This window comes from Perca flavescens, chromosome 3 (assembly GCF_004354835.1).
Source record: "Perca flavescens isolate YP-PL-M2 chromosome 3, PFLA_1.0, whole genome shotgun sequence".
Taxonomy (NCBI): Eukaryota; Metazoa; Chordata; class Actinopteri; order Perciformes; family Percidae; genus Perca; species Perca flavescens.
In genome coordinates, this window is record NC_041333.1 from 940,683 (window position 1) to 956,448 (window position 15,766).

At 41.1% G+C, this 15,766-nt stretch overlaps 1 protein-coding gene across 1 annotated transcript; it reads right to left on the bottom strand.

Annotated features, from left to right (window-relative positions):
• Window positions 1-3,079: 3,079 nt before the first annotated feature.
• On the bottom strand, window positions 3,080-15,639 carry camkk1b (calcium/calmodulin-dependent protein kinase kinase 1, alpha b). The gene is made up of 18 exons (XM_028573781.1): window positions 15,490-15,639; window positions 15,123-15,184; window positions 12,854-13,171; window positions 12,721-12,768; window positions 12,576-12,629; window positions 12,420-12,471; window positions 12,217-12,326; window positions 9,687-9,723; window positions 9,571-9,592; window positions 9,385-9,473; window positions 8,740-8,939; window positions 8,445-8,498; window positions 8,273-8,346; window positions 7,191-7,278; window positions 6,501-6,629; window positions 5,207-5,310; window positions 3,650-3,700; window positions 3,080-3,322 (listed from the first exon to the last, which is right to left on the bottom strand). The coding sequence occupies exons 3-18, from the start codon at window positions 13,091-13,093 to the stop codon at window positions 3,250-3,252; spliced, it is 1,425 nt and encodes a 474-aa protein (XP_028429582.1). The 5' UTR covers window positions 13,094-13,171; window positions 15,123-15,184; window positions 15,490-15,639; the 3' UTR covers window positions 3,080-3,249.
• Between the last annotated feature and the right edge of the window lie 127 nt (window positions 15,640-15,766).

Below are 15,766 nucleotides of genomic sequence, written 5' to 3' on the forward strand. Positions count from 1 at the left end.
GGTAACCCACGAACACCGTGGTGGACACCAGTGGTCAGGGAAGCCGTCCGACTGAAGAAGGAGTCCTTCCGGGATATGTTATCTCGGAGGACTCCGGAGGCGGTTGCAGGGTACCGAGGGGCCCGAAGGGCTGCAGCCTCTGCCGTGAAAGAGGCAAAGCAGCGGGTGTGGGAGAAGTTTGGAGAAGACATGGAGAAGGACTTTCGGTCGGCACCAAAGTGTTTCTGGAAAACTGTTCGCCACCTCAGGAGGGGGGGGGAACCATCCAAGCTGTGTACAGTAAGGATGGGACACTGTTGACCTCCACTGAGGAGGTAATAGGGCGGTGGAAGGAGCACTTTGAGGAACTCCTGAATCCGACTAATACGCCCTCTATGTTAGAGGCAGAGCTGGAGGATAACGGGGATTGTCGTCGATTTCCCAGGCGGAAGTCACTGATGTAGTCAAACAACTACACAGTGGCAAAGCCCCGGGATTGATGAGATCCGTCCAGAAATGCTCAAGGCTCTGGGTGTGGAGGGGCTGTCCTGGTTGACACGCCTCTTCAACATTGCGTGGAAGTCTGGGACGGTGCCAAAGGAGTGGCAGACTGGGGTGGTGGTTCCTCTTTTTTAAAAAGGGGACCAGAGGGTGTGTGCCAATTATAGGGGTATCACACTTCTCAGCCTCCCTGGTAAAGTCTACTCCAAGGTGCTGGAAAGGAGGGTTCGGCCGATAGTCGAACCTCGGGTTGAGGAGGAACAATGCGGATTCCGTCCTGGTCGTGGAACAACGGACCAGCTCTTCACTCTCGCAAGGATCCTGGAGGGAGCCTGGGAGTATGCCCAACCGGTCTACATGTGTTTTGTGGATTTGGAGAAGGCGTATGACCGGGTCCCCCGGGAGATACTGTGGGAGGTGCTGCGGGAGTATGGGGTGAGGGGTCTCTACTCAGGGCCATCCAATCTCTGTATGACCAAAGTGAGAGCTGTGTCCGGGTTCTCGGTAGTAAGTCGGACTCGTTTCAGGTGAGGGTTGGCCTCCGCCAGGGCTGCGCTTTGTCACCAATCCTGTTTGTAATATTTATGGACAGGATATCGAGGCGTAGTCGGGGTGGGGAGGGGTTGCAGTTTGGTGGGCTGGGGATCTCATCGCTGCTCTTTGCAGATGATGTGGTCCTGATGGCATCATCGGCCTGCGACCTTCAGCACTCACTGGATCGGGTTCGCAACCGAGTGTGAAGCGGTTGGGATGAGGATCAGCACCTCTAAATCGGAGGCCATGGTTCTCAGCAGGAAACCCGATGGAATGCCTTCTCCAGGTAGGGAATGAGTCCTTACCCCAAGTGAAGGAGTTCAAGTACCTTGGGGTTTTGTTCGCGAGTGAGGGGACAATGGAGCGGGAGATTGGTCGGAGAATCGGGCGCAGCGGGTGCGGTATTGCATTCAATCTATCGCACCGTTGTGACGAAAAGAGAGCTGAGCCAGAAGGCAAAGCTCTCGATCTACCGGGTCAGTTTTCGTTCCTACCCTCACCTATGGTCATGAAGGCTGGGTCATGACCGAAAGAACGAGATCCAGGGTACAAGCGGCGAAATGGGTTTCCTCAGGAGGGTGGCTGGCGTCTCCCTTAGAGATAGGGTGAGAAGCTCAGTCATCCGTGAGGAGCTCAGAGAGAGCCGCTGCTCCTTTGCGCCGAAAGGAGCCAGTTGAGGTGGTTCGGGCATCTGGTAAGGATGCCCCTGGGCGCCTCCCTAGGGAGGTGTTCCAGGCACGCCCAGCTGGGAGGAGGCCTCGGGAAGACCCAGGACTAGGTGGAGGGATTATATCTCCAACCTGGCCTGGGAACGCCGATCCCCAGTCGGAGCTGGTTAATGTTGCTCGGGAAAGGGAAGTTTGGGGTCCCCTGCTGGAGCTGCTCCCCCACGACCCGACACCGGATAAGCGGACGAAGATGGATGGATGGATGGATGGATTTTCTGTCCCTTATAACCAACAATTTACAATACATTCAACGCTTCTTGTCTCTGCTCAGTGCTTGTTGCCATTGTCTCTTTACTACATTGTTCTGCTCTGTCTTTAGACCATCCGAGAGATTGTTCCACCTACTACACACACCTCCTGAGAAACCTTCAGGCCTTCTCTACTCTACAGTACTCAGAGTTTACCTCATTACAACCTGCCTCTCCCAAACCTCAACGTGAAATATGATCAGGTCACGAGATGGACAGTAATGCTGTGATGGCGACTGTCAGTGGCACTCAGGCACTTTACATTTTGCAGCATCATGCCTCCAACTGACCCTCAGAAGTAGCTGAAACATCTATTTTATTTTATCTTTTTTTTTTTTTTTTATTTTATTTTATCTATAACAGAGCAGTGTTGGAATACAGTTTTCATTTGGATAAAATATCTAAACGGTTACTGAGAGATGCTCTTTACAGATGGGGTTTGCAATAAAAAACAGAAGGGATACTCATAACATTATTCAATATGATTGAAAATGCCTTAATCGGGAATGTCATATTTATTTTAAGGATTTTTGGAAGATATTTAGATTTTAACATTTTACATTGTATTAATTTTGTTTGGTGCGGGGCTTCTTTATTTGGCTTAGCAGTTTTGAGTTGTTTCAAATTATTCCAAAGCCTAAAATATACCAATAATAAAAGGGTGTGTTATTTTCGGATGCCAATTGTTAAATTGTTGTAAAGGAGGTATGTGTCAGAGCAGTGTAGTACGGAGTTGACCTCTTTACTTGTAACACAATGCTGCCCTCTACTGGTCTGGAGAACAAAGTGCATTTTCATACAGAAATAAAACCAGGCTTCAGTTTGTAGGATTGAGAGTGCATTTAGAGATGTCAGGTCCTCTGTGATGCTGCAGAGCATCTGTAAAGGTTTGACTAGAATACGCAGTGAGGTGGAGTATTTAAAATTATATTATGGTTGAAATATTAAAGGCCTCCTGGAGGGGAAAAACAGCAGAAAAACTTTGCTGAATGGGAACAAACACCGAGGCAAACCAAGGACACAACAAAGAAAACAATGCAGCTGTAGTCACAAGGTTGCCACCTAGTGTTTCACATTCAACACGGCAACACTGCTATGGCCTATTCAAAAGGCTATATCACATCATTATCGGTGGTATGCTATATAATGTGAAAAACAAAATTTAAGCATACAAAATTAGGAAAGAATTAGGACAGAAAGAAAAGGTACAAAACAAATAATTTATAATCTGTGTTCATGTGTCAAATCAATCTGTGCATTTACTCTGTAAATGCATCGTCTTCATACAAGTCCTCCAACTCTGCATCTCGGCTCCCCTCTTTGCTGACTTTCCTGTGGGGCAACAAACGCTTGGTCATGTTGTTGAAGGTGCCAAGTGACATTGCAGATAATGAGGAGGGTGGGGGGACACCGAACTAAAAACGTAATGGGAGTACATCATGTTCTCAGCAGCTCAGCTCATCACTGCTTATCCACATCAAGAGAGGCAGGGAGGCAGACACAACGCAGCCAACAACACCTCCTGTGTGTCCTTTTAGTTTAGGTAGAGCTTGTTGTTGGGCTTTGTCTCCCTTAAATCCTCTTAAAAAGGCTGAACAAAACAACTGATGAGCTGTGCTGTGTATGAGCCGTTCGAGGTCAACCTTTTATAAAATGTACCTTAAGGAAGGATGAATGTGAGGCGAAGACCGAGATAAGCCCCAAGAGCCACTGCAGAAAGGAGATGTAATGTAAGAGGCCAGAATTAGTTTGCAACACAGATAATGAAACACAGATTTTATTGTAGCAGGACTGGAGCAGTTTAAAAAGGCATGGTGAGACGTTTTGAAAAATATGTCCCTGAGCAAGACACTTAACCCCTAGCTCCAGAGGCGTGCAACCTCTGACATATAGCAATTGTAAGTCACTTTGGATAAAAGCGTCAGCTAAATGACATGTAATGTAATAATATCTGTACAATATGGAGCGACAGCCAGTTAGCGTAGCAGAAAGACTGGAAAGAGGGGAAAACAGCTAGCATCATTCCATGTCCAACAACGTGTCCCTCTAAAGCTCATTGATTAACACTTTATATCTTGTTTAATCTGAACAAAAACCTTTTGTGTTTTTACTCTTGGTTATGTACCAGACTAAAAACCACAAATGTAGGCCTACTTTTTTTTATGCAGGTACACTTTATTTCTTTTGGCCAGAGCCAGGCTAGCAGTTTTCCCGTTTCCAGTCTTTGTGCTTGGCTAAGCTAACTGGCCGCTGACTGTAGCTTCATAAGACCAGATGTGAGAGTGGTATCGTGCTCTCAGCATCAAAGTGAATAAGCGCATTTCAAGTTTCAGCATTATTAAATTTTGTAAACCTTAATGATGGTGCCTCCATCAGGAATTTTTATCATAGTGTGCCCCCCTATGGATGATGATTCAATTTAATGAATAATGTTTGGATGGAGACTCAAAGTATTCAATATAAAATACATAATCAGATATTTCAATTCAATAATTCTGTGAATAAATAGACAAAATGCAGAAAAGTGTTATATTACAACACATCATCTATCAAAGAAGATCAAATTAAAACACTTTGATCTTCTATTTTAAGCCACTGAGCCAAACTACACCTGAAATGATCTTTATTTATAGCCTCCCTTTTTATTCAGGTGCTCAAATGTAGTTGGAAGTTGTGTCCATAAGACCTGCTGCTGTCTAAAGATTTCCCCATTTCCATCCCACGTGATCTGTATAGATTTCACATGTGTGGGAGCCTGCAGCGCTGTGGTACTGCTGCTGGTGGTGGTGGGGCCTGCAGAAGTGTGGAGGAGGATGTAGCTGCAGCTCCACATCTCTTCACATGGAGGTGTAATTACTGTGCCAGCAGCCCCCCACAGACAGCACTGGCTTGTTAATGGAAAACAAAAGCAGAGCAGCCATTACCGCTGCCACAGGGGCTTCCATTTAGCTTATCGGGGGAGGCCAAATGCTTTTATCTGCCTGAGTGTGCTGCTAATTTCAGAACAAAACTAGATAAACAGAGTATAACAGCTAGTCAGTGTTCAAAGACAAAAATTCAGGATATGATGGTAGATCTATCATATTTCATATGTGAGAGACATACTGTATAAAGTATGTTACTGACTGATCTATTTTTATCCAAGCATCTGCTCACTGCTTTGTTGTGTTAGAGGCCTTTAATCGCAGAGCAGGATTTGCACAGTAGGCCACTTACGTAAGAAGACCTCCAGGGGCAGACATGGACCTCTCAGCCCGTCTGCGCAGACAGTCAAAGGGATTACTGAAAGACCGCTTCCTCAGCATGGACTTCACCAGAATCTGCAGTGGACATCAGACAGAGTAGCAATACAAAACGTTTTCCTATCGCCAGTTAAGTCTCCACACCAAAGTCGGTATATACACTTTTAAATGTCAATGAAATCCTGATAATTAAACTGTAAACCTTAAATTTGTTAATCTTCAGTTTTTTTAATACTATTATACCATCACATATATTCTTAATTAATCTCCCTTTGATCCATATTGCAATTTCACAACTTTAAAGGCAACATGATCAACTATATGGCTTTTTGTGTCCTCCCATGTCTGTGATTGCCCTTTGTTCTTTATTTGTGCATATAATAAAATAAAGCAAAAGAGAAGAAATACACAAAATAAAATAAATGCACAGGTGGGTTAAACAAATCCATAAGGGCTTGTAAAAGAAACCCAACTAACACTGAAATTAAAGAAAGCTGTATATACTTGCAAGACATATATATACATATACATACACACATACACACATACATACATACACATATATATATATATATATATATACACATACATATATATATACACATACATACATATATATATATACACACATACATATATATATATATACACATACATATATACATACATATACATATATACATACTTATACATACATACATATATATATATATATATATATATATATATATATATATATATATATATATATATATATATATATATACACACAATATATAACAAACAAGGAAGAAGACATAAAAACCAGGATTTACAATAAGAGGCCTATTATCTGCACAGCTTTCATATACTGTATCATACCTCATTACATAGAACTGAACTCCACCAAGAGAAGTTGTTTAAAAAGAAATAAATCTGAAATGAGGAGTGACTGTGAAGTGAAGCAGAAAAGCTATCCCTTAAATCCCTATATAACTGGACTTCTGTACCTGCTAAAGCCAGTTCTGTCAAACTGTGTACATCATGACATTTTGAGTGCAAGAGTTCTGCAGACGTAAAAGGTTGAGATTTCATAAAAGTGAAATGCATTGTCCCTTATGTCTTTAAGACTACAGAGGACATTTCAAGAAAAATGCCTTCAAGCAATCAGCTGAAATAAATGTAAGTATTACAACTGAGATATTTTAATTGAAATGCTGAAACGAGCAGCCAGCTGTGGTCTTGAAAGTGTAAAATAGTGACTAGTGAGGGAGCAATGAGCGACTCACCACAGTGGAAAGGCTGGGGATGAGTTTAACACTGTTCTGCACCTCCTCCTCAGTGACCTCCACCGCCGTGCAGTGCTCCTCCTCCAGAGGAAGAGGGTTGGAGCCGTTCTCCGTCACCCACACATGGAGCTGGAACAACACAACTCCATCATTAGGTTAAACAGTAATACAGATTGATCATGAACATACAGTACAGTATGGTTTTATGGGTAATATTAATCACAGATTTTGTTTGTTCTATGACATTTAAAATATGTAGTCTAATATACATTATAATTTAGGTAATGTTGTAGAATGTGTGTTTTTCCCTATTAAGACACACACTCCACTAGTCTGTCCTGTTATTGGACAATTTTGAGTTGGTTTCTTTAAGTAGAGTTAGAGTAAATTAGGGCTCAATGGAGAAGGATGTGAAGCAACTAGTTTTCTGACCGCTGATTGTGGACTGTATTTTTGTTCAGTTTTTTCATAATCCAGCACAGTGTATGGATACTTTTTTTTTGTTTATCTTTATCCGTGAAATAAACAGTTTCTCACTTTCTACGAGCCTCGTCCTCTTTGGATAGCCTTGCATGCTGAAGTTGGACATGGTGGTCTACATGAGTCAGAACACTTTACATCCTACAAGAAGTGGCGAGGAAGGTTTGCAACAAGCGGCCATTACAGTGGGAATTAGTCTTTTCCGGTCACCTTAATTTCAGGGATGGTGATTCTTGCTACAGGGTTTTTATCCAGCATCCTTTTAATGAGCTCCTTCAATTCACTGCTTATCAAAGGTCTGTGAAAAAAAGCAAAATTATTTCAGATTTAATGATTAATACATTTTTGACAGTGGTTCCGGTTACAACCCACACTCAGGGGGAAGCAACATGGAGGAGAAAAAAAGAAAGAAAGTGGACTAAACCATTTTAAGTTTTTTAGGTAAAATATTTGAAAACATAACAAAGAGTAAACAAAGTGTTGTGGAGTCACTGCCAGCCGAGAAGGGAGTGGAGGAAGGGCCTTTTGTAGGTGGATCAGGTGCTACTGATTGGATAACGAGAGTTAGTTAATTGGAAGCTTCCTGAAACAAAGAAGGAAGTCAGCTACTCAAACACTACACAGTTCAAAACAACAACCTGACACATGACACTTTTTTTTTCTTCTTTTTCTTTATGCGCAGATGTTTTTTTCTTGTCAAACACAGGTGTAACTACAAATATTATCATTTGCAGCATTGCAATCATTTCTGGAATGGAGCCATCGTTAATGTGATTAATTCTACCGGTGCTTTGGTGGCTGTGAAAAAGGTCTGTGAGTCAGATTCATTTGGAAACAATATAGAAAGATGATGCCAACATTAACAGGCGTGACATTTTTTTCAGGGGACCACTTGTTTTTGATAATATGTGAAGTTAGTTACAGCAGCTATCATGATAGGACATACAGTAGAACAGATATACAAAATCAGTGAACAGAATAGAAACTGCAGGTGTGTTTGCTGCTTTCATTACAACTACCAATATCTCTTCTTCCACTAACCAATTAACTGCTTATTTACCCACTTTTTTTCTTTCCAATCAAGAAAAAGGTTTTAAAAGCTAGTCTGTAAATAATGTTTAATATTCCCATCTAATTTAACACCCAAAGTGTGATTGCAGATGTGCCAGATTTTTGCCCTGCCCCGGAGAAATACTACACTAAAATAGTCTTGAACCCATACTGATATAATGTTGCTACATGTCTCCTATTAAAGCCAGATAGCTATCTAAATGTTTTTCATGTTTGCTTACGTCTCTGGATACTCCACAGGTTTGTTCTTGATCTTGTTGTGCAGAGAAACGATGTATTCATCATAAAAAGGGCACTGGAACAGGACAAAGAAAATGAAATGATTAAAATGTTGAAATCAAATGTTGGACTGGCTTTTTATTCTTTAAATGCTTTTTAATTCTTTAATCTTACCTTCCCAAAGACAAAACAGTAGAGTGTGACTCCCATCGCCCACACGTCTAATGCCTGGTAAACAAACAGTAATTATCAGGGCTGTGTCATCACATCATCGTCTGAAAAGCTCTGCGTAGGCGGTTGGACATAATTATTTGATAATTTCCCACAATTAAACACAGTCTGATACGATGAGTCACATTCAAAACATAGGCCTATGTGACTCAGTGATGACCATTGTCTGTTTTCCAGTTGACCAACAAAAGAATTATCTGTCTTAGCCATAGACTGAAAATACAGTCATTAGTCTCACCTTCCCGCTGAAGCTCTGCTCATATTCGGTCATCATCTCAGGGGCCATGAAGGCCGGCGTCCCCGCCGTGCTCGACAGCATGGCGTCCGTCCCTTCAAACTCGTTGCTCACACCGAAGTCTGCGATCTTGACGTGGCCGTCGTCCCCCAGCAGCAGGTTGGAGGGTTTGATGTCCCTGTGGATGATCTTGTGGTAGTGCACTGTGATAGACAATGCAAAGAATGCAAACAAGTGAACATGTTGATTGTCTGCTGATCAGCAGCCACAAGGAAGTGTGGCACATTTTTGTGTAATTGTAGCCATATAGCCTTCCATTACAATGTAAAGGACAATAAAATACCAGTGATAATGAAATGATCTTCCTTTGTCTTAAACAGTTCCATATATGCAATGGGTCTTGAATAGTAGCTAAGCCATCTACTGTGTAAGTATTAATTTTTCAATTCAAATTTTAGATTTTGAATTAAACTACTTACGAGAGCACATATTAATCTCAGTATTTTTTTTATGTAAATTAAGACATTACTTTTATTTTTTACTCAACCAAAGTTGAACATTTTCAGATGGCTTTAACACAAAAAGCCATTATGTGTAAAAAACAAAACAAAACAAAAACAAAGTTTTAAATCATATCTGTAAACTTACAGTACTCCATTCCCAGGACGACGTCTCTGAAGTAAAAGCGAGCCTGCTCCTCTGTGAAAGGGTTGTCCGTAGGCACCTCCATCACTGGGCTGACCAACATGACGTGGAGAAAAAAAGTAAGTAAATATGTATATTATCTCTTAAGGGACAATTTAAATGCCAACACATAAATGCACAAAAACATACCCTTTTGTCATCAACTCGAAGGCTTGAGGACAAATAATTAGAATTGAATGACTGCCCTACTTTGGTGACACTCATAAGTAGCTAAACTCAATTAAAACAGATGAACTAGTCCGTACCCATATGGAGTCCATCTTCATCAGGATCATCAAGCACCTGCAAGACATGTTACATTCAGCTCAAGTCTAGTTGGTAATTAGGACAGGATAGGAATCATTCTAATAGTTAGGGCTGGGTGTCATTCAAAAATGTTGATACTGCTACCGATACCAATACTGTGACTTTGATACTGGTAACTAAATGATACTTTTTTCGATACCAATTTTATAAAAAAAAAAATTACAACATTACCCATTACAACCCAAATATTTTTATTTATTTTTCAGCTCCTACTACGGGAGTTCTTCCTGTGTGTCGCTTTTCGATACTTTAGATGCAATTTGGTCAGTGCCTAAAAAGTATTGAATTCTGTACCCAGCCCTACTTATAGTACTTTGTGGGTTCTAAAGGCCCTCTATCACCCATGACACACACACACACACACACAGGGGATTTCACTTATTTTAGCTGATCAGAGTTCTTCTCACTACTGTGTGGGACAATTTAACCCTTTATCTTTCTTATTAGTATTAGTCTGATGACAACATGTAATTCTCAGTGTAGCTTCATCACCAACAACCTACGCAGAGGCCTATTTAACCACAATAATAAATAAAAAACACCTGTAGGTGTGTGAAAGAGCTTATTTTTCATGTATCTTTGGTTGTATTATTCTGCATTCGTTATATGCAACAAATAGATTTAAAATATGTTGGTTTTTTTTTTACATCTATGAAAACTTCCCTATATTACATACATCCCTTCCAAATATTTTTCTTACAGAAAATATACAGAAATATGCCAAACTACAGAAGAATATTCCAATCCCAAAGTGCTTTCATGGGACCCACAAACTGCACTATAATCACTTTTCTTACGGAAATCATTAAACATGCCAAATAAACAGCATATACAGTACAGGCCAAAAGTTTGGACACACCTTCTCATTCAATGCGTTTTCTTTATTTTCATGACTATTTACATTGTAGATTCTCACTGAAGGCATCAAAACTATGAATGAACACATATGGAATTATGTACTTAACAAAAAAGTGTGAAATAACTGAAAACATGTCTTATATTTTAGATTCCTCAAAGTAGCCACCCTTTGCTTTTTTGATAGCGCTGTAAACCCTTGGTGTTCTCTCAATGAGCTTCATGAGGTAGTCACCTGAAATGGTTTTACCTTCACAGGTGTGCCTTGTCAGGGTTAAGTAGTGGAATTTTTTCCCTTATTAATGGGGTTGGGACCATCAGTTGTGTTGTGCAGAAGTCAGGTTGATACACAGCCGACAGCCCTATTGGACAAGAACCAATCAGCTAAGTAAAGAGAAACGAGTGGCCATCATTACTTTAACAAATGAAGGTCAGTCAGTCCGGAAAATTGCGAAAACGTTGAATGTGTCCCCAAGTGCAGTCGCAAAAACCATCAAGCGCTACAACGAAACTGGCTCACATGAGGACCGCCCCAGGAAAGGAAGACCAAGAGTCACCTCTGCTGCTGAAGATAAGTTCATCTGAGTCACCAGCCTCAGAAATCACAAGTTAACAGCAGCTCAGATTAGAGACCAGATGAAGGCCACACAGAGTTCTAGCAGCAGACACATCTCTAGAACAACTGTTAAGAGGAGACTGAATCAGGCCTTCATGGTCAAGTAGCTGCTAGGAAACCACTGCTAAGGAGAGGCAACAAGCAGAAGAGATTTGTTTGGGCCAAGAAACACAAGGAATGGACATTAGACCAGTGGAAATCTGTGCTTTGGTCTGATGAGTCCAAATTTGAGATCTTTGGTTCCAACCGCCGTGTCTTTGTGCGACGCAGAAAAGGTGAACGGATGGATTCTACATGCCTGGTTCCCACCGTGAAGCATGGAGGAGGAGGTGGGATGGTGGGGGGTGCTTTGCTGGTGACACTGTTGGGGATTTATTCAAAATTGAAGGCATACTGAACCAGCATGGCTACCACAGCATCCTGCAGCGACATGCCATCCCATCCGGTTTGCGTTTAGTTGGACCATCATTTATTTTTCAACAGGACAATGACCCCAAACACACCTCCAGGCTGTGTAAGGGCTATTTGACCAAGAAGGAGAGTGATGGAGTGCTGCGCCAGATGACCTGGCCTCCACAGTCACCGGACCTGAACCCAATCGAGATGGTTTGGGGTGAGCTGGTTTGCAGAGTGAAGGCAAAAGGGCCAACAAGTGCTAAGCATCTCTGGGAACTCCTTCAAGACTGTTGGAAAACCATTTCAGGTGACTACCTCTTGAAGCTCATCAAGAGAATGCCAAGAGTGTGCAAAGCAGTAATCAGAGCAAAGGGTGGCTACTTTGAAGATGCTAAAATATAAGACATGTTTTCAGTTATTTCACACTTTTTTGTTAAGTACATAATTCCATATGTGTTCATTCATAGTTTTGATGCCTTCAGTGAGAATCTACAATGTAAATAGTCATGAAAATAAAGGAAATGCATTGAATGAGAAGGTGTGTCCAAACTTTTGGCCTGTACTGTATGTACAGCAGGTGAGGACTGAATCTTCTGACTGACCTCCACTAGTTTAACAACATTATGATGGTCTAGTTTCTTCAGGATGGCGATCTCCTTGTACACTTTCTCCAGAGGGAACACAGGGTTTGATCCTTGAGGAGGCATGCGGCCTGAAATTGCACACAAAAACATATTGCCACCAGGAATTATGGAAACTCATTAGACATTTAACTGTTATTAGAGATGGAGACTGTTTTACTCACGGAAAAATCCACACAGCCTCATCAGCCTCTTTTTTGAAACAACTTTCATTGCCTGAATAAATGAGATAAAACAAATTATAGTTATGACAAACACATTTAAACAACATTTAAACATGTACAATACCATAAATGCACAATTGATAGGCTTCAACTCACATAGTACTGCTCAGAATCTTCATTATAGGCTAATTTTACCACTCCGTATGAACCCTAGGGTGTAAAAATAACCCATTTATAAACAGCTGCATAAATTATTTGTCATGACTTGTGTTTGCTCACTGGATGAATGTACAGCAATCACCTTTCCAATCTCATTTTTCAATTTATACTGGTTGAGCTGGACACAATCCTGCAGAAAATAAAACAAATCAATAACTCATCAATAAACATGTTGAATTAAGTCAAAAATCCAACTCTGAGTATAATTTCCTCACATCAGCATCTGTGATGGACACGCGTTTGGTCTCGATGGTGGGGTGTCGAGCTATGCGGCTCCCTTTCTCCTGCAGTGACATCTTCCTGTCTGATAATCTGGTGGTCCTCGGAGCACCGCTCCTGTAGCCGTTAGGTGGTGTCATGCGGTTGGCGGCCACGTTCATGGCTGCCACCAAGTCGGCCAGCTCACCTTGGTGCTCCGAGTCCAGCTCTGCCTTGCAGTCAGGGTCCCCGCTCATGGTGGTTAGTCCTCGTTCACTCACAGCTGAATGTCCCACAGCTGGACTGGTAAAATCACCAGAGGATGCATCGCTGCACTAAAAGGAGTGGAAGCAGAAATGGGGAGACAAGAGATCACCAGCACTGTTGAATAAAGAACCATACAGCTGGGTTTGCAAAGATGTGAAACTTTATCTACTAAGCTGCTGTTTTTTTCTTGTGGAAACTATTCAATGTTGTTGTACTGAAGGGCTTCTGGCAGACTCCAAAATCATCTACCATACTGCAACCTTTTTAATGCAAGAAACTAAATTCATGATTGCTTATTGTTTGATTTTTTTTTTACCATAGCATGCCAATGCAATGATTTTTAGCAGCTCATATCTTAAGAGATGTAGTATCTAGTATTAACTAGGACTACCGTTGAAAATTAGCCGACTGTGTGCATTGTCAAAATCAAATAAATAAACCAACATCTCTCTCAAGCAAGTTTCAACTCTCTGCAAAGCTTCATACCATACTGCATGAATAAACATCTTTGGCTGGCTGCATAATGGGAAGTCAATATAAACAATGTATGGTATGCTTAAAAGGAGAACTCTACTGATCTTACGTATCAAAGTGTCTGTTTACAGGTCCTGTGGTGTATTACAAATCTGGCGAGCCAGATGGTTTGTTACACAGAACTATCTGAGAAGAACAACCTTTGAAAGCAAACGTTCCACCAAAACAAGTTCCTTCCTGAGGCTATTTAGCAGAGGCACCGTGGCGTCTGTCTGACGATTGTGATTAGTTTAAAGAAATGCCAATAAACCACAGCACGTTTTTCTCCCATCCCAGAATGCTGTGTGGACTAGCCAGACCCTCCGCAGCAGCACTGTGGAGGAAGGTCTGGCAATGCGAGACTGCTCTTCGCCAGACACTGATTGGTTTGTTTAGCTGGTAGTTCAGACACAAACGCATTACTTCAAGCCTGACAAGATGGATTTTTGTGTGATCCCACGCTGCACATCCGGTAAGCCAGAATAGAAAGAAGTGAGCTTACTAGACCTCCTTGCCTTTGCATAACAATAGCAGCTCAAAGAGACATTAGCTGCTACTAGCATAATGCACCTGACTCTCCAACTGAACTGTTGTCGGTTGAGCATTTTGGGTAATTTAGGCGCCAGGTTTTGACAAGGAAGAAAATACTTGAAATAAAAAAGATGATGTCTCTGGTTCTGCGGCATACATTTTGATCATCTTTTAAAACCGCCCATCGTAATTCTGATGATGCTAAAGGAGTGCAATGCTAAATGGGTGGAATACTCCTTTAAGAAAGTAGTTGTCAGTCATGAAAAGTTTGAACATTTTTATTTTAGTTAATGGGCCAAAATATGCAAACATCAACTATAGTTGTATAATAGAAAAACAGTACACGTTTCTCTGCACACCCACACAGGTTCTTTTAATTACTCTACCTAATTAGATCTCTAGTTAGGCTGCAAATCCCCCTGGTGCAATAAAACTGACGATTGAGGGAGATGTCAATCAAGCACAGTGTTGTACACACCCACACATTGCTCTCAACAGGTCTAATCAGGCAACTTAAGTGTAGGGGCTTTGATCTTTCACCAATAAATCAAACTACCAAACTAACTTTTAGAAATTAAGTCAATACATTGTTTTACCACACTATAAAATGTGATAAAATTGTCTTACTTACCAGCAACATGCATTTTAAACATACTCAGGAACTCCTTATATTCTAAACAACATTGAACACATTGTAATAAATGAGCAAAAGACTTGTGTCTGCTGTAAAAAGTCTGATTTTGGGCTATATAAAACCCATTGTGTTGACTAAGAATGCTATTAGAAGTCACGTTTACCATTTGTATTCATCACAATAAAAATAAACTCTTTTATAGGCTATTCCTTAGTCTCTCGGCTTCCAAACTGCAGCTTGAAAACTGTCTGTTCTCTTGTCCAGAGATTTGTTTAACAGACACAAGCCTCAGAAAAAAAATTAAAGGCAACATTAGTCAAGTAGAAAACGATCAATTTTACCTTCTGACGACAGTCTAGCAGCAGATAAGAGTCAACTCCTTATCAGCACGACTCACCGTTGCCTAAAATGCAGTACGGAGAACTGAAAAGCTTCTTATGTAACAAAGTAGAAAGCTTTAACAGGCAAGTCGATTAATGATGCCTACACAGTAAACAAGACTGTTATGGTATGTACACATATGTTTTAAAGAAAATATGCCTTTGCAACATGTAAAGCTATAAAACATTTATTAAAAATGATACACAAGAGTAAATAGTTTGCAGCGAAAGCCTTAAACTCATCGGAATCCCCTCTAACACTAATACTGACACTAATAAAATCCTGTGTGAGATAAGATCTATGAGGTGAAATCTTTGCGTTACTCACACAGTGGAGGGTTCCTGTGTTGGTGGCTGTTGAGGTTAATGTGCATGTTGCTCTCGGGAGGGGAGACTCCTCTGTGTCTCAGTGCAGGACTTTCACTGACGACCAGCAGCGCTCATCTTTAAGGATTAACTGAGGCTGCATATAGCTGAGGCTGAGTTATTCTCAGACACACACACACACACACACACACACACACACACACAGTGAATATATAAGACACATGGTTGTACTTAAAATAATATTAGTTGGTATAGGCTACTCTGTATTAATCGTATAT

What these genes read in the sequence shown, in the direction of transcription:
- camkk1b (XM_028573781.1), bottom strand. Translation starts at nt 13,093, where the DNA reads ATGAGCGGGGACCCTGACTGCAAGGCAGAGCTGGACTCGGAGCACCAA. An exon ending in ATGTTGTTAAACTAGTGGAG is followed by an intron (nt 9,724 to 12,216) that starts GTCAGTCAGAAG and finishes CATGTCTTGCAG; the next exon opens with GTGCTTGATGATCCTGATGA. An exon ending in TGAAGATGGACTCCATATGG is followed by an intron (nt 9,593 to 9,686) that starts GTACGGACTAGT and finishes TTTGTCCTCAAG; the next exon opens with CCTTCGAGTTGATGACAAAA.